This window comes from Sebastes umbrosus, chromosome 9, assembly GCF_015220745.1.
Source record: "Sebastes umbrosus isolate fSebUmb1 chromosome 9, fSebUmb1.pri, whole genome shotgun sequence".
Taxonomy (NCBI): Eukaryota; Metazoa; Chordata; class Actinopteri; order Perciformes; family Sebastidae; genus Sebastes; species Sebastes umbrosus.
In genome coordinates, this window is record NC_051277.1 from 11,779,017 (window position 1) to 11,802,858 (window position 23,842).

Consider the following 23,842-nt stretch of genomic DNA (forward strand, 5'->3'; position numbering starts at 1 on the left):
TCCCACTGCAGCCGCTCAAACACACTTACACACCCGCAGATGCACACAAACACACACACACACACAGCTCGTATCTCTACACTGTCAATGGTTTTAAAAGTCATGGTGTCCAGCCCTCGGCTCTGCCTCAGAGAGAGGAACCTGGGATTAATGAGTCAACCTCCACACTTACTGCAGGAGACAAAAGGGCTGGGAGTTAAGTGTCGTCTCCTCCGTCAGCCCAGAGGTGTTGAAAGGGTGGATTGCAGGGGAGGAAGTTCTTCTTAGGGGCTGAGTGGATGTTTATCTGCTTCAGAGTGAAGGAGAGACGAGGGAGGAATGGACTGAAGGACAGCGAGAGGGTTCAGTTAGTAGTACTAGTAATAGTAATAAAAGTAATATTAGTGGTGGGACTAGTGCAAGTACAGTAGTGTTGGGTGGAGTAGTAGAAGCAGAGCATTTTGTGGCAGTATTTGTAGACAATGTTCACACTAAATCTGAAAAAATGCAGTTAAAACAACACGCAGCGTACGTTTCTTTGTGATATTTCGGAAAGGTTTCCTGTCCACACTGAAATGCCTAAACAATTAGAAAAATGGCTTAATCTTCTTCTTCCTCCTCTTTGTCAGCAAACAACAAAACCATGATTTACAACAATCACGTGGTAGAACAGACAGACTGGTTATTACGAGTCTGACTCTCTGAATTCACTATTTAGTCGTTGCCTTTTACATATTTTTCCAGTTCTGTTGTCAGATAACTAAACACTATAGGGCTGTCAATCGAGTACAACATTTAATCACGTTTAATCGCAAATTAATCACACATTTTTTAGCTGTTCAAAATGTTGGTCACAAGTTTTGCCTGTGAGAACATGCAAAGATCAGATTGTACTTGATGTGTAGTAATAGCAGCAGTGGTAGTATAGCAGTACTAGCAGTGCTATTGTACTAGCAATGGTGGTGAAGGTAGTAGTACGTAGCAAACATGGTACTGTAGTGTTCACACAGTGGGAAATTTCTTCATTTGCCAGCTGAACCACAGATGTTACACCCAAACATAAAGCAGCACACAGTGTACAGTGAGCATAGAACCAGCACTGTGGAGTTACAGCACACACACCCTGCTGTCCTTCATGACATTCTCACGCTGCGTTATCACTGTTTCACTGTGTTCCCCTTTTTAATCTCCAAAAGACGCCACAGAGCAGCAGCTGCTCCTCTGGTCTCTCTGAATGTTAGCTCTCCTGTTTAAACCGTCTGCAAACACGGTGCCACCAGGTGATAATTCAACAAAACATGTCTGTGCCCCTGGGCACCCAGCCCTCCTCCATATAGTACAAACAAGAGCCACATATTCAGAGACATCTTTTTGTGTCTCTTTTTAGTTATTTTCTGTCTCTTTGTGGTTGTTTTGTCTCTTTGTAGTTGCTTTGAGTCTCTTTATGGTTGTTTTGCATCTCTTTGTGGTCATTTTGCATCTCTTCGTGGTCTTTTGGGGTTTCTTTGTGGTTGTTCTGTGTCTCTTTTTGGTTGTTTCTGTGTCTCTTTGTGGTTGTTTTGCATCTCTTTGAATTGTTTCGCGTCTCTTTGTGGACGTTTTGCATCTTGTTTTGGTCATTTTGCGTCTCTGTGGTGTTTTTTTTTTGTTTCTTTATGACTTCTCGACAAGAAATGTTAGCAATAACTTCAGATAGAGGCTCTACGCCCAGGAGGCCCATTCAGTAATCCGCCCATGAACATAACCATGATTAGTCATGAGTGTCCTGAGGATGGTGGCAATTATTTACCGCTGCTCGAAATCAGATTTAAACTCAACCTCATGAATTGTCTCTATGGATCCGTTAGTTCAGCTTTTCTTTACATCAGCAGTTGATTTTGCTATGAAACAAATCATAGCACTCCAGCTTGATTATTAATTCATATAATTTAAACTTGACTTCTTTAGGGTCCAGAATTACTGAGCAAGTATGTTGGAGAGTCTGAAAGAGCCGTGAGAGAGGTAAGTACATTTAACTTCCATTATTACAATGAAAGTTTTACATGTTGACCTAAAGTTATGCAAGACGTCATTGTTTACTGAACTATGTTAACCCTTCCAAACTATTTTTAGTTACTGATGTCATGAGCGGATGACCTGAGGTGTACTTTATGACATTAACGCCATATTTCCTGTGTGTGTTTGTGCTGAGAATGATTCATTTGTCCTGTTAAAGATTTGTCCTGTTTCCCCCCTCCTCTATTGTTGCCAACTCTGCTTGCAGGTGTTTAGGAAGGCGAGGGCCGTCGCTCCCTCCATCGTCTTCTTTGATGAGATTGATGCTCTCGCCAGTGAAAGAGGAAGGTACGTTACTGTTAACACCATAGAATGAGGTCTCGAATTAGGAGTGATGCCAAGAGACTGCAATATGAATGCAAGTTCCTGCCCACTTCACTGTTGACCACTGCTACTGTCCACTGTTTACTATTTTCAGCACTGTGGTCATTCATTGTCCAGCGATGACAAATGCGCAGTCATCGCCGTGGCCTGCTTTAATTTTTCCGTCCCTCGCCTGTGTCCCAGCTCATCTCACAAAGATTCACTTATGAATGGATGGAGCAAACATCCCAAAAAGTCTGCATGACTGCACTATCAAAGCCAGCCACTCGGTTCCCATGGTGTCCTCTCAGACTTTTGCGGCTTTTCGCCACCGGCGAACACAGAACACAGTCTTGTCCGGAGGCGCTTTAGTGGGATGGCACTGGGAACATCTGTGGCTTAAAGGAAAGAGGACGGGGGGCGGACAGAGGACACAGACCGGAGGCGCACAAACACTTCATTGTGCCCGTCCACGGCAGATGGGGAAGGCCAAATATGCAGCATGCTTCCTGGTAAACCAGTCGATGAGACTAAATGCTGTAGGAAGGAGCACAGAAAGGCCAACGAGCCGACCCTATAACTCCTCTATGTGGGCCCTCGGTCAGATGCTTTAAAAAGCTACACAGCGTCTGACACATTACATATTTTGAAGTGCCTCTGTTCATGAAATAGATTTATATCTTAACAGTCTAACAAAGGAGTGTTGGAGATGTAAATATCTAACTTTTCTATACTTGAATGAAAATAGAGAAAGAAAAATAAGTATTGCTCATGAAACAAATCGCTCTTTTTAAGAATAAAATTAAATTGCCGTTATGTCAATGATTCGTTCGACCAGTGCCAACTTTTCAATACTTAGGCTACGTTCCAGATGCATACTTTTTCTGTTAGTACTGCATGCAGTATGCATACAACTGGGACATACTACTTCTTCATAACATTGTGCCTTGAACTTTGACCCTCTGAATAGCCAGAAAAGCTTGCTGGCTTTTGTACTGCAAAATGTGACCGGATGTAGTAAAACATCCGGGTGTATCTGGCATACTGCATTTGACATACTATGTATTTGGGACATATGGTGCCTTCAAATGGGGTTGTGTTTTTATTGTGTTCAAGAGAAGAGTCCCCCCTCTTGTGGTATTCACAACCTCGTAAGTGGAAAGTTTCTGAAAGCTCAGAGTTCACGACTTGTGACGTGTTTGTTGACGTTGTCAGAAATGGCGGAGGCCTTGGAAGTTCATTTCTCGGTACATAATAAGTTAATATATTGCTATTTTGCTTGCTAAATTGTTAGCCACTGGCTTCTAGATGCCAACAGTAACATTAATATTGTCCTTGCTTAGCAGCGATGTTCTCATGACTTAACCACTTGAACGCCAAGCATACTGTGTACACGACTTTCCATGTTGTAAACACGAGCTCACGGGTTTCATTTGAAAGCACCGATGCTAAATCTTTTTCTGGCATACTAAATAGTATGGTAGTTTGGTTATTGAAACACATAGTTAGTCTCAGTTCCAGTGTCTTCCTTTGTTTTATTTAAGATCGACAGGATGTTTTGTAATTGGGCTAGACTACTAGTCCCGTCTTGTTGACACTATATTTCTACCCTTATATCCGAAACCACTTAACTCTTCCAAACTACGATGCTAGATAAGCCAGGCCATTCAGTAGACGGCGCTTTGGAGTATGTTTTTTTTTTTTTTTCTGAAGCAACCTGGAACACAGTTTTTGTACTTTGATGTTTAGTTCAGTCTTGACTCACTTCCAGTGTACAGGATGCAACTCTATTGCGACTTGTCTTCATCAATCAGTATTTTTTGGCAGTGGGGACTGACTTATCTTGATGTTCAATTTTGGGAATGTACTCTGATCCTCCACCGAGCAGCAGCCAGCTTTCACAATAATGCAGTACATCGTGAGAGTTTGTCTGCTGGCTGCGATGGACGTGGGGCTGGACCCGCGCCTCAAGGCCACTTGCCATTTAAAAAAAAAAAAAAAAATGCACTTAGCGCAGATCTATAAAGGTTATTTATTGGTCTTCACTTCCTGCCATGTTTAATCAATGAAGTGGCTCACGCACACCGGCAAGAATTCAAAACTGTTGACACAACCAGACAGCCTCTGCTGTTTAGTGTGTGTGTGTGTGCGTGTGTGCGTGCGTGTGTGTGTGTGTGTGCGTGTGTGTTTGTGTGTGTGTGTTTTTTTCCTCTCGAGGCAGGAGATGAGAAGCACCTGTAAATCTGTCAGCCTACCTGCCACGAGTCTAAACTGGTGGAATGAAATGAAGAAGACAGAAAGAAGACAGGAAGAGAGGCAAACTATGGGAGACAAAAACCGACTGTTAGAAGTAGAGACTGACAGCTGAGAAAAGACAAAACACAATGTTCAGGATTAACTGCATTGAAAATAAACTGACGGCATTCCTGACAGAGAACCTAGAAAAAGAAAAGATCAGATAATTAGGAGATATGAAGGATTATTGGATTTGAAAAGAGCAATGAATAAGAGAGGGTAAAATGTTTCAATGAAAATCTCTCTCTCTCTCATTTCTCCATTTCTTTCACTTACTGTCTCTCGGCCCCTCCTCTCCTTTTCTGTCACCCTCATCCTTCCCGTTTCTCTCTATAGTGCCTCTTTTCCTGACATCCTCTGTCCTTTTGTCCCTCCCTCTTTTGCTCACTCTCTCACCCCACTTTCTCTCACCACCTTTATTTTTTATCTCTCCCATATTTTTTCACCTCACATTCTCCCCTTCTCTCTCCCATTCATCGCTCTGTCCTCCTCTCTATAATACTCATCCCTCCTTCCTTTTCTCCCAACTATCTCCGCTCACCCAAACTTTCTCCCCCTCTCTCTCTCTCTCTCTCTCCCTTCATATCTCAGTGACAGAGCTCCTTTGTGTTCCTCTGCGGCCTTGTCTCTGCTAATGACGTCTGGCACTTCCGCTGGCCCTGTCAACAGAGACTGTGTGTGTTTGAGCTGAGAAGGGTGGCTGTCTGCGCCGCGTTATGGAAAATAACCACCTTGTAATGCCGTGACTAACACATTGATGAGTTTCTTAAAGGATAAGGCTGGTGATATTCTATATTATATGTCAACAAAATCCCGACTAAAAGTATTGTTGGTGTTGGCAAAACCTGATATATGTTATCCCTCTATGCCATAGAGCTCCATTGCTCCAAAAACTATTTAAGAACATATCAATGAGGCACACTGTTGACATGTTCTCTCATTACCATGAACACACACACAGTAGTTTACGCTGAATACACCGTCCTGCCGCCCCAAATACTCACTAGAGCATCAAATGTATATTAATCCGCTGCTGAAAATAGTCCCCATCAAATGCGCTATTTACTTCTGTTTGCTGAAAAAACACAGTGCCCAGCTGGTTTAGGAAATTATTTAGCCTTTTTTTTTTTTTTTAAATGAACCATGAAAAGGCACACTCATTTGCTGATAATTTCTTTAAAGGAACCGTGTGTAGCATTTAGGGGGATCTATTGGCAGACATGGAATATATAGGCTAATAACTATGTTTTCTTTAGAGTATAATCACCTGCAAATAAGATTCATTGTATTTCCATTACCTTAGAATGAGCCGTGTATATCTACATACGGAGCAGGCCACCATGTTTCCAAAGTAGCCCAGAATGGACAAACCAAACACTGGCTCTAGATAGCGCAATCTGCAACCTCACTGCTAGATGCCGCCAAATCCTATACACTGCACCTTTAAAAAAAAAAAATAGGGGATGGTAGATCTGGCGCTGAAACGCCAAAATGAACTAATGGTTTTTATTTCTGTAAAAAAAAGCAAAACGACGGTGATGGCGGTGGGTATGTAATGTAATCGGTGTGTGCCTGACCACCGTATAACACCGGTAACACCAACTACCGTGGCAAGCCTAATCAGCCGTGACCGAGGTCAAAGTTGAAATGATTTTGAACGCGGCGCTACGCAAAGGGTAGCGCTTCTGCCTAGTCGGGCAGCACCGCTCTCCCGATAGGAAAACAATAGCACAGCCAGCGCAGAGCGATTTTTACCGCTGATCATGTGTGGGCAGCTTGACAGTGCCATCACTATGACAACAAATCCAAAGTTACTTGTTAGAATGAACGTCACAGCGTATACGTTCTACGTGGAGGAGCGCCAGTTATACAAATGGGGTTTGATTTTGTGGAAATGTTAAGAGTTATGACTTTAAATAGTATATAATATTGCACACACAATATCTCCTGCTGATCTGAGAGTATCTTAGGACACCTGGGTGGGATAAACTTCAGCTTTTCCAGACATTGCTAAATTGGCAGAACAGCGGCACTAGCTACATTTACAAGTCCAAACAAGGTGACATATTTGTGAACTTTGTCTAAAGGAAGGCTGCTTTATTTGAGAGGGATGACGTGTTTTCAGTTGCAGCTCAGTGGGACGTCATTGGCAGGAAAGCTCACTTTTGCTGCCAAAGCCTTTTTCTTTCTTGAAGAAGAATTGCCCTAATGAAAGAACCTGCCGTCAGAGTGTCAGTGAAACTATTCAGAAGTTCTCTGCAAAGCATTCAAGAACTGGAGAATTATCATCGTTACGTAATACAGCAACTATTGACGACGTGTTGAATTGGACTCCTGAGAGCAGGACATTGCATGCTGCTACATATTTGTTTCATCCACGCACTCATTCATCCATCACACATTGATGCACATTCTCTGTCTTTCGCTCCGTTATTCCATTTGTCACGTTTATTTTTTCCACTCTTCTGTACAATATTGCTGTCCATCCTCCCACCAATCCATTCATCCATCATCTATCTGTGATCCATCACTTTACACCATCAATAATTTCCTTTCTTTCCAGTTTCTGACTAATCTACATACGTTCTTTTCCCTCTCCATCATCCATCCTTCCATAAAATCATCCACACATCAATCTCATCTCTGTTTCCCTCTCCTTCGATGATGTCCACTCATCTATCTTGTGTTCTCATCCATCCCTCCAGCTCCGCAAGCTCCGGCGGTGTCGGAGACCGGGTCCTGGCTCAGCTCCTGACAGAGATGGACGGCATCGAGCAGCTCCGAGACGTCACCGTGCTGGCCGCCACCAACCGGCCCGACATGATCGATAAGGTAAACAGATGCCGGCTCTCTGTCTTTATCTCTCCTTCCTCCTCTTTGGTCCCTGATTGATAAGGTTGAGGAGATGTTGTGTGTTTGCCTCTCTTGTCTCCTCCTTTCCCTCCCTTCCTCTGTTGTACATGATTGATAATGTCAAAGGTCGCCTGCTCCGGTCTGTCTTCCTCGACTCTCTCTTTAGATGCTGTCGCTGCATTGTTTTGGATCTGTTGAATTTGACGCTAGAGCGTTTGTACACCTTGTTTGGTTTTGGTTGTCAGGTGCAGTGTTTGGAGCTTTTGTTCATTTAGTTTAGTTTGTTTGGCTAAAGTCCTTTCTGTCTTACAAAAGATCAAATAGTGATTATATGACTGAAAAGGATTAACTTCAAAACACTAAAAGTTTATGGGTATATGGATACGGCTGTTTCCATTTGAGGACACATCAGATTGCAAACCAGACCAGAGATTAGTTTTTTTTTTTTTTGTCAAGAACACCAGCATCTGTTGCTCTTCACAATATTTATGCTTCCCAGACAATTTATCCTCTGACTTCTCCTCCAGTGCAACATGAGGTTGACATTTATGGTTTTGAGTGAAGCGTCTCAACAATTACTCCAGCACGGTTGCACGAAAAGGCATGTGAATGACACAATAATACACGAGGCAAAAGTGTGTAATAAGAACGCTGTTCTTGCTTTAGGCGTGTCATATGTTGTCTTGTGAAGCACTTTGTAACATCTGTTTTGAGAAGTGCTATATAAATACATTTATTATTATTTGTATTATTATAATATATGTACACCATGTAGTCTGTATTGACTGCAGTGTAACTGCATCCGCGTGAATACGCTACGCTCAGAGCTAGTGATGTCGAATAAAAAAGGAGAAAGACTGCTGATGGTGGATGTGTCTAACAAAAACAAGACTTTCAACCAGGAGACCGGTGTTTTGTTTTGTAAGTTACCTCAGTGATGTCTGTCACATGTTTTATTAGTGACGTTTGTGACGTGTTTTCCGTACTGATGTAATGTGCTTTCCGTACTTATTTTACTTAGTTTTCATACTTATTTTAAGCCCAACCATGACGTTTTTCCTAAACCTAACTAAGTGGTTTTGTTGCTCGATGCTGGTAGGCTACTGCTCCTTCATACACACGAGTAATATTCACGCATCGGTGAGGCGAAGCGTGGCACAGACTTGCTATCCTCTGGTGGACAGGCGGGTCTATTACATGCTTTGGAGTGATATTGGGTTCAATGGATCGCTATGAAATTTGGCACAGACATTCAAGAGCTTCAGATAACCAAATGACTGTCCCATCAGTCTCAGCTGCACTTTGTGTTTAGGGCTAATTATCAAATGTTAAACCAAGCTGGTTCAGGTCAGCATCAGGATGTTAGTCTTGTCATTGTGAGCATTGATAGCATGCTGATGTTCAGGCTGTAGCTACAGGTTGTGAGTATTAATTAGGCCTAAGCCAAGCCAATGAACAGCTACAGCGGAGTAACAGTTTCACTTCTTACAGTCAATTTAAAACGCACAACAGGTGGGAGTAAAACATTTATCTTTTCTTTCTTTCTTCTTCCCCTCCATGACAACCCCCCCCCCACCCCCCCTCCATTTTCTATTTTTCTACCCTTTTATCTCCTTCTCTTCCTCTTCCCATCCACAAAAGCTTTCTTTGGTCTCTTATCCACCCATCTCCGTCCTAATGAAATTTCCTGAGTGCTGATCAAAGACGGAGTCTGTGCCTTGTCAGAAAGGACACAGGAAAGGAGAACGTCGCGGAGCTTCTTAAGCTCCTGCTCAGGCAGCCGTCTGTCTCTGTCTTTCTTCCATTTTTTTGTCTCTTGGTCTCTTCAACCTACTTTGAATATACTCTCATATATATCTGATGCTGTAAGGAAGTCTTTTATTCTGAAATAAGATTTCCAAAACAAAATGATAATAATGATTACAGCACCTAAACTGATGGAACAATTGCTTTTTAAGTAATAAGAGCAATTCTGGGAATTCTCTTGGTGATATGTTTGTCCATCATGACTACTTTTTACTCATCCCCTTCTATGATAGAGATTTGGAAAACACAAGCTCTGGCAAGAACGAAGTTGCCTTTCCTTGGGACTAAACAAGAACTAAACTTGTAACTGTTTGGGAGGATTTCTGGTACACTAAAGGTTTTTGAGAAAGCTTTCAGAAGTGTGCGCTCCTTGCCCCAATTGAAAAGCAGTAGGAGTAAAAGGGAACGATTTTCTTATTTGTATCTTTCATCTAAGTCCAAATTTCACTTTTAGCAGTTTACAAAAACCCTGTTTCTAATTTACATGACGTTACTTTATGGTAGAAACACGATTGTAATCCAGTTAAGTGCATGTAACAGCACTGATGGGACATATGCAAGTCATTGAACAGCATACACTACCACTTTGAAGATACAATCATAATATCTTTTGAGCTGTTGATTAACAATTTTCAATTACAAAAGTTAACTTGCAATTGATGTTTTGCATTAAAAACATTATCGTTATGTATTTGTCTCCAGGCATTTGCATTTCCTGCCATGCAGATGTCATTTTATTCTTTTTCTACTTCATTTTTATACATAATAATCACAAGTCAACTAAGAAAAGAGCATAAAAAGTCGACACATCTGCAGTTGTGTCATGTAAACTGGTAACTGCTATCTGCAAATCTATCAGCACTACTACTATCAGTACTCCTTGATGAAATCATCCACATTCGGATTTCGGGTAAACCCCCTCCGCCCACCTCCCCACACTCCACTCCCACCCCTTTTCCCACTTGTGGAGAATTGATCCATCGCTGTGGTGGGGGAATGACAGCGACTTCCTCCACCTCTGCAACTGGTTGCCGTCTCATTTCAAACTCCATTAGTGGTGAGGCGGCTGAGAAACAGCCTGAGTGTGTGTTGGCATGTGTGTGTATATCTGAGAAGGGAAAAGATGCATAAAGACGAAGAGAGAGAGAGAGAAAGAGAGAGAGAAAGAGAGAGAGAAAGAAACTCTCCTAACAGTAGGGAGGGGGTCATACCCCTGGGTGGACAGATGGGAAACCCCAGGCGTCCTTCCACAAGCCTCCCTCTCAGGAAGTGGTCTCCCGGGCAGCTGAGAAATCAGATTACCTCCTCCCGCCTGCACCCCCTACTGAGTGTGTGTATGTGTGTGTGTGTGTGTGTGTGTGGTTGTTTAGCAAGGTTCAAGTCATTTGAATGAGGAACCTATGACATACATTGGGAACGGAAGCTGCCAAATGGACAGATAGCCCCCCCCACCTCCACCCCCACCCCCCTACGGTGTGAGCACCCTACCCGCCTTTATCGCTCCCTTTGCCACCACCGACGCCGACTGTCAGTTCACACCGGAGATGGGCGGGCATTTCCATACCAATGGCAGGATATGATGGGACAAATGAAGATTAATGGGACGCTGGGGTGTCAATGAAGTCATTGTCGACTCTCGGTGTAGCAGAGGGAGGCTCCTGGGGGCCTTCAGCTGTTTGATGGACAGAGTGGGAGGGATGGAGAGAGGAAGAGAGGGGAGAAAGTGGCGTTTACTTTAGTTTGAAAGGGAGCAGGCCTGATGTCCATCTTTCAACCACTGCTCCAGGATGTGGACTTCCTCTTCTTATCCAGTTTGAACAAGGTTGCGTCGAGTCGGGAAACTGTTGCCTCATCGGATTTAGACTCTGCAGCATTTTGAAGTATAAACTAAAGGTTTAATAATACCAAAGTTGTAATAATAGCCTAACTTTTATAAGTAAAACATCCTGTCCTGCATGCACACAAAGTCCTCCAACTTCCTCTTGCCTTTGTATTACATGAGCAGGTATGCAACAACATACAGACATGATATGACTAATGCAGCTGAATCACATCCTAACAAATTGATAACAAAAGATAACAAATAGATAGTTTCCACACAAGCACACAAAGTCCTTCCTTTTGCTTTTGTATCGCTTTTGATAAATGTTATGCACAATTGCCGACTAACCAGAATAATCTGTTTTTTGAACCAAACACACATACCGCCCTCTTTAACTTCTACAGCATCATCTGCTATATAAATAATGTAAGTGTAGAAGGTGCATTGGCTAATGTAAGTAGGTTAGTTCCTTCCTATCCATGATGACATGCCACCAAACAAACCCCCCCATTCGCACCTCCTACTGCCCCCCCCTCCGCCTTAAAACAACTTTTTACACTTCCTCTTTCCTTTGTATTGCACCAATCACCCAAGCCCACCTCTGACCCGCCGTGACCGGTCTGTGGTGATTGATTAGCACCACCAGGAATATTTATCCAGCCTGTTCAGTAGGAAGAACCCCCTGTCACTCTGTTTGTCGAGCAGCTGTCCATCTAGTCGATTTGTACACACAAACACACACTCAAACAAGATGTCCCTTCTACCATTTGTCTAAAACCACATTTTTTTCCCTTCTTTAGTTTGTTGCTGTTGGTGGCTTATTCCTCAGGAAAAGCTAGTGTTGGTTTGTTGTTTCACTGAATAGCCTATTTGTTTACCCTAATGTGCGTTGGGCTTCCTCCATGCTATCAGGAGGCAGGAGTGCTTACAGTGGAGAAGATTACTAGCAGATGGGTCTTTGTTTTAGGACCAGAAGTTCCCAACTGGGCTCTTATCAGATCCAAGGGGTGAAAAAAAGAAACAGAGGCAATATAATTAGAGTTGAAAGGGCAGTATGTGTGTCCTGATACTCTATAGGAACAATTAACATGGCTGCCTTTCAAAGTTGTCACTGGATGATGAGACTCCAGGGCTTTGACTTGTGATGTCATACATATCAGTCATTATACATGTCCAACAAGGAAAGGGATAGTTTTTTAATTAAAATATGTTTTGCTGCTGTCCCCGTCCACAGCAGTACATTGCTTTGCTACCATGCTGGTACTCCTGTCAGTTTCTCCTAACTGGGGGTGTACCGACCACAATCTACTGTAGGTAATACACTGACTATGGATAAGTACCTCATACAACCCAAATACAAACTATTCGTTTAACATCATTAGGCAAGCTTTGTCAATGAGAACATTTCAGCATGGTGTTACCATGTAGCTACCGATGTGCCTAAGTACAGCCTTACAGAGCTGCTAGCGTGGCTGTAGACTCTTAGTCATGTTGCTGAATAAATGCCTTAAACAATTGTTTTATTGTTGTTGGAAAATTTTAACTAATATCTTGACTCAACTTTCTGGAACTTTCAACTGCATTTCGCATCCTCCTCACTGGTGATGGAGTTGTCCGATCTGACGGACCTTAAGATGTGGTTGAGGACTAAACTGTCAACCTCAAATTAGCAAAATTGATGTCGGTTACTTTACTGATTAATCTACTTATCATTTCAGCACAGTTTTCTTTTTTTCAGCCTTTGTTTTCAACCAGTATTTGTTGATTAAAGTTAAAATCTCGAAGATCTCCGCTTCGTTCTCTTTGGCGGCACCTATGGCGGTAAGCAGTAACTGCAGGTGTGTTTGTGGATCCCACTTCCCAGAGATCCAAACAGTGATTTTTCCCAGGAATGTCGCCACAGACGCCCAGTTTGTAATACTGCAAATGAAAGGGCAAGTTTAACTTCGCAAACCCTTTCTCATCCATCAGGTTGTCAGATAAATGCATTCACTTGGGATACACAAACATCTTGCAACTATCTTGAGGACACAATCCTTCTCAGCTACTCATACTTTCTGTGTTTATGTTTTATAAATAGAGATATTATAAACTATAATTATAATGAGAAATCATGTCCTGACTGGTATGAGCCCACTCCCACGCCTACTTACAAATGTTATCTTTCCCAGTATTACACATTTCACTCACTGTGTTGTGGGTGAAATTGTGCCCGAATGCTGTTTGAGTCATCCAACGGCTCTCCAGGTGTGTTACCAAATTGGAACAATGACGACATATAAACGGTTGTAACACCTTCCTTCCTTCCTGAGTATACTGTTTGCCAGATTTTGCCAAATAAAACACTGAAGTGTAGCTTTAATTATATGATGTTGAAATTGCAAAATTGGCTGTAAAACAGGTGTCAGATTAAATAATGATTACCTTCTGACTGCAAATGATGAGTGACACAAAAACCAAGCCATTTTTTTGAACGTCTTTAAACGTGTCTCAACATGGTTTTAAAGAGAATAGAATACAAAGCAAAGTTTTTTTGTTTTCTTATCTCATCTTCCACCACTTCAGAATATCTCGTCCTTTCTATCCACTCATACTCTGCAATAGGTTTTCTCCGCTCTTCATGTTCTCATGCTTCTCCCTCTGAAAATCAGCCCTTGTACTGTAGTGTGGCCTCTGAACAGGAGATGGTGCCAAACTTGATATGGGTCACTTCTTTTGACAATTATGATCAATACTGACAATTCCCATAGATTTAAAGCTTGCCAGAATAAATACAAATGCTTATAAAAACAATAGTTCAAACCTGCCCCGATGTTGCTCAATGGATAAAAATGAGAAATCTCTGCCACTGAGGACAAAGTTCGTACTCAAAGTGATACAAGGAATTTAGATAAAAGTGATTAAATATCAGATGTAGCCAACTTTCTTTGTGGCTCAGGCAACAGCAGGAAACATATAACAATAACAAGAGTTTTACCACATAAAAACAGGCTGAAAGCGGATTTATGTCTCAAAGACCTGTCATATCATTTAATATTCTGTAGTATTGAATTGTAGTACTTTGTAGCAGCTCCCCATTTTTATGAAATTTGGCAGTGTAGGGCTGGGACGATACATCTTTCACCCGATTCAATACTATCATGATACTCGGTGCTGATTCAGTATGTGTTGCGATTTTTACGTATTGCGATTCCACAAGTATTGAGATTTCGATATTGAGATTTTTGTTAACTTTTTTTAACACTATAACACTATATCAGTTATTGTCAGGCATTATTTATTACATTTTTTTACCAAAAATTAAAGAATAAAGATATTTTCTTCACAATTTAGTGGTATTTTCTTTTTAATTTATAAGAGACATGTAATGTTTTATACTTCTGGTTAAGATAATCCAATCAATGTTATTTCCATATATATATTTTGTATATACAGTTCCCTTTTTAACACCTTATTTTGAAAACCGGACATGGTCACACGTGTATACTTCCGCTCACTTTGCCAAGTCTAGCCAAGCGTCCCGTCAGCTCCGTTCTCTTTATACATCCATGGACATCTCCATCGAGGCCGTTTGAATGCATTTAACATAAATGTCAGTATATGGGTGCTCTACAGTTGTAGCGTCGGATGATTTGACAACGGAGATGAGAGTGACGGCTGGCTTGACCGCATGTTACCGCGATAGGATAACGTTTTCTGTCCATGACAGAGTTAGCATGCAGCTTTAGCCGTGATGTCTAGCTCTGCTTTTCCTGACAATATGTGAAACCCAAAGTGTTTCCATACTTTACTGTATGTGTAGTGTTTACCACTTAGGATTTAACATGTGAGGGTGCAGGTCGTATCCACCGTTTCGTACTTTTTCGTTTCGTCTTGCGCCGGCCGGCTGGTTTGTTTTGGTTGAAGGATACGGAACGGATATGACGTCACGTTACTCAGACTACAACAATAAAAGTGGTAACTTCCTTCTACTTCTGCATAGACTCAAACGAAGCAAATATATTGATTCTGGCATTAAAACATTTTTTTTTTAAATTGTAAAAAAAAATTGTGAATCAATTTTTGTCCCCACCCTTCGTAATTTGGTTGTTCTATCTGTTTTTTTTTTGTCATTCACTGAAATGCTCTACCGCATGATTTACGGCACTGAAACATGAGGTCTTGTGAGATCTTTTATGAGCCTTCATGGTCTTGTGGTCTAGTGTCCCAACACATGCTTCCAGTAATACACGCTGGCGTTGTAATTGTGCAACATGTGACTATTTCCTGGGTCACTATTTATAATTCTAAGTCATGCTTGTTTTCACAGAGTTAGTGGTCCTTTATAAATCCTAACACAAAATGCACTTCTACCTGTTTATTTGACCTCTCCTCCTACTGTAATTTGTAATTTCATGACTGCAGTGCATCTGACTCTGTGTCCTCTTCCTAACAAGCAGGTCCATGTCCATAGAGTCACATTCATTTATAAAGTGCTTCTGTGGCCTGCTGGGCTTTAGCCAGGAGTCATACAAAGTAAATATCCGACATCAGGCCAGTTCGAGCAGCCTGAACATCTGCCAGTGTTTTCCTAGCCAGTCTGGACGTTGCTAATTGTAATCACAGTCAAATTCCACCAGACTGTAATTAGTGGGCCACTTGGTAAATATTCAGGCATTGGCTAAGTGGAGCTTTGATTTCTTTCCTCCTCTCTCTCTCTGTTGCATTTAGAGCTCACATCTTTGCCTGTTTGTGTGTGTGTGTGTTGTGTGTTTGTGGCTTCCCATTCATGTACTGCATGCTTGCCGGTGTCCCAGATCTTAATCAGTGGTGTTTTGAAAATGATTTATGCTTCTATCACCTGCCTGGTGAACCAGAATGGTGGGTTTTCCCACCTCGTGACTATTGAGAAAGTGACAAATAAATCATATGAAACAAAAACCCCAACTGACACCAAGGTAAAGAAAACCTAAAATGTGTGTATACATGTTGTGCTTTTGTTTGTGTGTGTTGGCTCATATGGAAACCTCTTAATTCCCACCTCCATAAAGACTCTGCATTAACTTAAGTGAAGAAAAAACCTCCCATGAGCACTCAAAACATTTCAGTCTTTTGTTATTTGGCCTCTCACGAGGGCATCGGAGGATCCGTAAAGTTTCGCTCAGTGAATACCTTTTTGTTTTGCCTTTTCTTTGGCAGAAACCTCCACCTGAGCCACCCTACAGGAAACAACCCTTAGCTAAAAGAGCGCTTATAAGCCAGCCAGTCAAAACAGGCCATATTTTTATTTTGTGTTGGACTGACGTTATCATCTCCCAAGCTTTGCTCTCTCTTCTCGTGACGAGCCAAGCATGATGGAATCTCTATTGGTGCTGTCTTAAAGGATTAGAGCTTATTCACTGTTTTTTTCCTGACTGCACGGTTCTAAATAGGGCCCCGCTGCCACAGTACAGGGTGTCCTGCTGGAGCCGAGCTGTTGATATTATCCACGCTGTAGCTATTAGGGTCTCTCTGCTTAACTGCTGTGTTCTTTTTAGCTGTTTTCATCCCGGGGTTGAGTTCTCAATATCAACCACGAGCTGCAGTTTTGGTATTATTCTCTTTGCTTAAACACTGTTCTCTCACCGTCCTGTTTTGAGAGTATTTAAAGTATTTCCTGCCCTGGTTGTCTTTCTAAGATGCAGTAATTAGAAGGCAGAGTGAGAGTTTCTGGCTTGTGGCTTAGAAGCTACAGTGGCAAAAGAAAACAAAAAGTGTGTGTGTGTGTGTGTATCTTTACAAGCAAGTAATGGGATACCACCTAGGGATGGATGAGCTCCGGGAAGCTGTGTGCATGTGTGTTTGTGAGCATTGAGGGAGCAGGATCCCCAGGCAAGTATCAAACTTCAAGGGCTGTATTAGTATCAGCTTACACATGTGTGCATCCAAGAATACCACCACAAAAAGCCTCCAATCCGACCAGACGCAGAAAAAAAAAAACCTGCAAGACCGGACTAACTCTGGCCACCAACAGATTTAACTCAGTGGAAGAAAGTGTAATAGCAAGTAGAACTAAACTTGAAGAAGTTTTCTACAATACTATAAGAATTCCTATTCTGATACATACTAAACACAGTAGGAAAGCAGTCTCTTCAGAAATACATATTATGCACATAAACACCTTTTAAACTAGAGGGGGCCCTCGGAGAGCACAGACCAGTCCTACCCTCATGATGCAGATCTGCTCTGAAAGTTAATGGGTTCTTTCTTGGCCCATGCTCCATCCTTCCACCAAGTTTCATGAAAACCAGGCCAGCAATTTTTCCGTAATCCTACTGACAAACAGACAAACAAACCAACAAACCGAACCAAAAACATAACCTCCTTTGTAGAGGTAAAAATAGAAATTAAATCAAAATAAGATGGAAAGAAACTGCTTGTGCTTTTTTATGTTGGAGATCAAGTTACATGCATGTTTTTTGTTTTTTTCTGTTTCTTGACAAAGTGCTCTCTATGTTGAAGAAGTCTTGTCATTTATAAATCAAAAGACACTCTGCATTTCTGTCAGCTACTCCTCTGTTTTGGTGAGCTAGAGAGAGAAAGACATGAGGATGGTGGAGGGAGGTGTGTGTGTGTTGAGGGGGTGAGGGTGGTGGGGAGGAGGCAGTGAGGGAGGGATAGGGAGGAAATGAGGGCTCTTTGTGCTCTGCTACCTGGCAGACATCTCCAGCATGTGTCGTCTTGCCTCTTGGCAAGCCGAGACCACCGGCGCCCTTGGAATGCTCTCAGTTCAGGAAATCTCGTTTATTCTCACAAATGCTACTCCTAACCCCCCTCCTGCAATACTGCTGCAGAGCGAGTATATTTTCCTCTTTTTTAACGTCTTAGTCTGTCTGTCTTTATTGCACTTCAACTGCCTTTCTCTGTATTTCTTTTGTCCTCTTCGTCAGATTCTTCTGTACTCTTTATACTGAGGGAGTTATCCTTTTAACATGGCAAAGTGGTTATATTAAATGATTGTGGGCAATGTTACTAATCAATGAGCATAAATGTTGTAACATCAAATTACATTCAGCATGATAGCAGATTTTATCACCCGTAATGGGCACAATAAGTGCACCGTGGCCTCTCAAACATTGTGGCTGCCGTCCAATGGCTTACTAGCCAGCACATACTGTGTAGATCACTATATTCCAGTTCCAGATGCTTAGTTACGAAGCAACAATCGTTGGCACTTACATTGAGATACAGTGAAGAGGTTGATGGTAAAAGATTGGATGTTACCAGCCCAGTCTCCAGGAAAAAAACGTTGGCAGTGTTGGGCAATATTTTTACTTCCCCCAGTAACGAGTATTGTAAGGGGTTACAATCTCCAAAACAGTAATTCTATTAATTGTTACTAGAACGCAATTTGTTTTGTGTGCTTTTGTTACAATGGTGTGAATGCACGGCAGGTCAGTATGCATTTTTGCATTGCATCAAGTTGAACTTTGGCGAACCTTCAGGCGAATATCGCCTCTGCAGGCGATGGCCACTCGCCTGCATTCGTGCATGTTTGACTGTGCTCTGAGTGCCTTGATACCAAGTAATAAGTAAAGTAATATAATTACTTTTTAAAGGAGTAATAAGTAAAAAAACAACTTATTACACTTCCTGAGTAACAACACCTACGATGGATACATTGAATGTGGACATTTTGCATTCGATCAGAGCAAGTGACGGAGTATATCAAGCGACCATTATTGAAAGTTACGTGGTATAATAATGAGTATAACAAGCGAGAAAGTCCACTACGGGGTGGTAGGAGGAGTGGTGGATGGGTAAAACCAACACAGGACTTGCACCCAGGAGTCTGCTGTTTGTGTCCCGTGTGAAACCAAAATTAAATGTAGATGTAGAAAGTCCGCTAAGGCCGGTTGTTATTTATTTAATTACGCTGGTATGGTTGTTACGTTATTATTTTAACACAAACCAGGATCATTTTTCTAACCTTAACCAAGTAGTTTTGTTGCCTAAACCTAACCAATCATTTCAAAACGTTGACCATGTGGCATTGTTCGTTACTGCAGCGGGATACGAGGCTGATATAAAATGAATTCGTCAAAGTATTTTTGGTTTTCTGGTGAGTGGGTGGATGTCACTGTATACGCCAACTCAGGTGTTTCAAATACAAATAAAATATTTGAACAACAGATACGTTATGTTGATTGTAGCTTCTGATTTGACACCTATAGCTAACTACATCTAGCTACATGTTTAGCTAGATCTATCAAGCTGTCATAACTGTAACATGAACATTACATTTCTACTGTTTGCCTCGTGACGAAAAAATGAAATAATTGCTGCCATAATAACTTTCCGGAGTTTTAAAATCCTGTCTGTGAGTATTGTAAACCTCTGTGCAGTGTTTTGGCATCTGATAAGCCTTCAAACTCCTGAATCTATTACTCAAACTGGCCTCCCTGGATTGTATTTCATGTCTCACCGGTACCTGAAACAACATGCCTCCACCTAAACACACTGACAAAATACAGACCAGAGACGAGTACGGTTTATGGAAATTGTGTCCAAATTTGGAGAAAAATGCTTCAGTAACTCAGTTACCATAGATATGAAACATAGACATTAGTTTAACTTACTGATTAAAAGGTAAATATGTGTCCCACATGAGGGGACATTAGACAGCCTGCTTCTCTAGTCTGTGTAAAAAACCAGGCAGTAGGAAGGAGTCATCATTCGCCACCATCAGGATACAGTCAGACCCACATACAGAATAGAAGCTGGTAGGGGGCCAACTGGGGGGGTGCAACAAATAATACCCCCTTTGTATGTTCCAAATATCCCCTGCCGAAGCTCCCTGAGCCCAGCTCTCTGCTCCGGGGATCCCAACACCACATTAAGAGCTGCTTACAAGTGGATAAGGTGTAAGTTTTGGGGGGATTTGAAATGGGAGTTGGAGGACGAGGGGGTACGGTAATGTTGCAAAGGGAGCTACAGTGTGTCTCCTTTTTTTTTTTCCTGTGATAAAAAGCAGGTTTGTGCTCTTTTTTTTTTGTTCACTTCAACAAGGTCCAGAGCCATGTTTGGAGAATGGCTAAACAAATGGGCTATTATTTGCTGCGGTAATTTCAGAGGTGCACTGGACAGGCCGGGGGAGTAATGGTATCCCAATGTATATCCTCTGCCGGCCTCAGTCTTCTTCATCGAGATTTAAGTTACCCATTGTAGCAGAAATGAAATCAATCCCACCGGGCCCTTCTGTGAGGAGGACCATTTGGCTGTCAGAGCAGGAGTTGTGTTTCCATGTAGCTGAGCTGTATGTATACATCAGTGTTGGTTAAGCATGTGGTTAAGTAGATTCCTTTGGACCCTGTGAGGCCTTCACCTGCTTCTTTGTGCTGAAGAGGAATAAGTAGCATTATGAGTATGGAGATTACTGACTAATCTCCTGATTATGTTTCCAATTAATTATAAAATTGTGGAATAAAAACAGTCATAATGATAATAACCTAAAGAGACATGTTTACATTTTTTTTTTTTTGACCAGCAGTCCATATCCCAAAAATGAATAGTCACATAAAACAATGAAAAACAACCAATACTCACATTTGAGAAGCTAAAACCAGCAAATGTTTGACATTTTTGTTTGATCAATTACTTTAAAGGACCAGTATTTAACAATTAGAGGGATCTATTGGAGGAAATGGAATATAATATTAAATAAAATGAAAGTATGTTTTCTTTAGTGTATAATCACCTAATAATAAGAATCGTGTTTCCGTTGCCTTAGAATGAGCCGTTCATATCTACATAGGGAGCGTTACTCGCTGCCATTACCACCACTCTCTCTCTCTCTCTCTTGCTTCACCACTCACTTTCCGTACACACTCAGTCTATGCACTGGCTCTGCTCCAAATAGCTCTAGAGAGGGTCATTTGCGTTTTCGCGTCAGCCACCGTAGCCAGATCCTACACACCGGACCTTTAAACAATCATCAGAATAATTGTTGTTGTTGTTAATTTTCTGTTGACTTATCATAGGATGCTTTGTTTTATTATTATATGTCTGTGCCAGAAAGAAGAGACAATGCTGTATTTTAATGGAAGTACTCAAGTTCTATAAGGATCTGTTGTTGCTGTCCTTTAGCTGGCAACTCTGCACACTGGTTGCACCAAATGTAAGCAACATGGCATTGTGACAATTTCAAAGATGTTTAGCCATCGTTTGTTTGGGATATTGGGACTATACGAGGACAGTATCAGTGACCATACCTGACATCATAATATTATTCAGGCCAATAGAGAGAGAGAATCTTTGTCTTCAGTGCACCTTTACTTTGATTTAAGCCGATAAATTGGGACATGGAAATGTGTGCTAACACTTGCTGGCACAGGATTCAATCTTGCTGAATCCTTCTGGCTTGTGTCTCTACTACCACCACCGTCTTTGCTTCCGTCCTTTCCAAAAATGGGTGCACTGGCCTGTCTGCTTTGAAAACTGAAATGATTTAGTTGATGACTTTAAGGAGAACCCTTTTATGATAGGTACAGCGTGACCCCTGAGGTCAGGTAGAGACACAACAATAAAGTGAGACCGAAACATGTCTGAGGTCTTTGAGGCCCTGACGCCCCGCTGCAAGGACCTGGCAGATGCATCGGAAAGAGGATGACGGGGCAGTGTCACTTCATTTCCTCTTTCACAGGCTCCGCTTGATGAATGACCGTGTGAAAGGCGGCTATTTCATAGGTTTGGGATTGCACCGCTGTGTGTGTGTGTGTGTGTGTGTTGCAGAAAAGGGTACCAGCGCTTCTTTTTTTCCCTTACATGTCATCTCTGAAGTCAGAGTAATTTATGGTTGTCAGGAAGTCCCCAGAAGCGCTCTCATGCCCAAAAAAAACCTTGACTCGGGTCAGATGGGGGGGGTTGAGAGAGTGTCACACCCACGAAATGCTCTCATGTATTTCTTGTGTCAAAGGGCCACGGGGAGGTCCCATCCTAAATCCTGTTGCCTGAGAAATGAAAGAATTTCAGAGGCTGCCTGGTCCACTGTCCTCCGGGCCAGACCCCAGAACTAATCTCTTTCATCTCCTCTTCTTGCTGGCGGGAGGTGGGGGAGATGGGCGGGTTGGGATGAGGGGATGCTTCGGTCTCTTCCTCCTCCTCTGGGATCTCTGCTTCTGTCGAGCAGATCGCCTCAGGGAGATGTGGCTGAGCCCTCCTCTTCTATCACCCTTCCCTCTTTGCTGTATAACTCCACTGATCCTTCCCCACCTCCCTCCCTCCCTCCACTAAGCCTTCCCCCTTGCTCCCTCCCTCCTTCCCCTCCTCTCCCTCCCTGGGCCTCTGAGCTGGACTGCCTTCCCTTTGGCTTTCCCCTCTTCCTTCCTTCCTCAGTTCCTCCACTAATAGCTCCCTTGTTCCTGACTAGTCAGGGCTGCCAGTTGAGCGGTCATTCGTGGAAGATTCATTCGCGGCACGGTAATTGTAAACAGACAGAGAGAGAGGGACGTTCGAGCTTTAAACCTACTGGTCACAGACAGAAAGCAGAATGGAGGAACTTTTAACTCTTTTTCTTGGACTCATTCTTCACCATCTCCCTTCTCCTTTTCCTCTCGCTCCCATATCTCCATCATCTTTATTGCTTATCCGGTTGCCCCCCTTAAAAAAAAATCTTTCCTCCTTCTCCGCCTCTGTTATTTTTTCTGCTCCTCATAATTCAGGAACTACTTACGTCCACGGGCGATCTGTGTCTTGTTTCACCGCTAAATGTTGCATGGAATTATGTTACGCCCTCAAATGCTTAATAGAGCCCAGCTCCACGCTTGCTATGTTGTTTTGCTTTCCAGAAATGGAGTCACATGTTTGTTGCGTTTTGCATCTGTTCCAGCTCCAGGGAGATACGTGCACACAATCACACGATGAAACAAATACAGATTTCCTTAGCCACCACTGAGACTGAATGGAGATCCTGTTAGTTGCTGTTAGTGGACAAATTAAGTGAACTAGACTGAGTATTATCATAAGAGTATTTTTAGCAAACCTTGTCAGATCCTTATTTTGGTTATACGTACTCAGCGGACGTGCTTCCCAGAGAAATCTTCAGTAATGAGTAACTATTAAGTCAGTAGGTGAAACAATGCATGTAAACATTACAGATGCAGTCAGTGTTATGGCTTAATATATTATAGAAATATCATTTATTTATTTAACACATTGGAAATGGTTATGTTTTCCCTCTCCCTAATGTGCAAAACAAACCGAACCAAAACAGTGACTCAAAAAATGCAAACTGAATCGTGGGTTTGTTGAACCGTTGCACCACTAGTAAACATAAGCTATTGGAAAAGTTACACAAGGTTGGCTTTCAGGGCTTTTATACAAATTGCATTTCATGCAATCAGTTAGACAACTGGGGCAACTTAAAACACAACTGCAACCTCATAATAAGTTGATGTTTCCAGCAACCTACCTTATAAATAATCAGTAGTAACAGAATCAAGCTACAAAACTCAATAAAACAATAAAAATATTCCTATATGCATTGTAGTGGTTCTGTAAAGTTCTACTTTATAAAGTCCAAAACCCACACATTACATCCCAGCAATTTTGGTAATTTAATGTTATGTGTCGTAAGTTTTAACACTGCTTGCGGCTCAGGCCTGGCCTCTTCACCGCTGTGTGGAGAATGTGATTTCTATGCAGGAGTAAATTTCTTCAAGTTGCCCCAGTAACAAGGAAATGCGTTTGTTGGCTGGTGGAAACAGTAAACAT

At 42.0% G+C, this 23,842-nt stretch overlaps 1 protein-coding gene across 1 annotated transcript in view; it reads left to right on the top strand.

The window, feature by feature from the left end:
* Positions 1–23,842, top strand: part of spata5 (spermatogenesis associated 5) — a 121,082-nt gene that overhangs the window by 31,840 nt on the left and 65,400 nt on the right. The window contains exons 13-15 of the mRNA XM_037780222.1: positions 1,927–1,980; positions 2,243–2,322; positions 7,338–7,464. Coding sequence (XP_037636150.1) covers positions 1,927–1,980; positions 2,243–2,322; positions 7,338–7,464 — 261 coding nt within the window. The remainder of the gene's footprint in view (positions 1–1,926; positions 1,981–2,242; positions 2,323–7,337; positions 7,465–23,842) is intronic.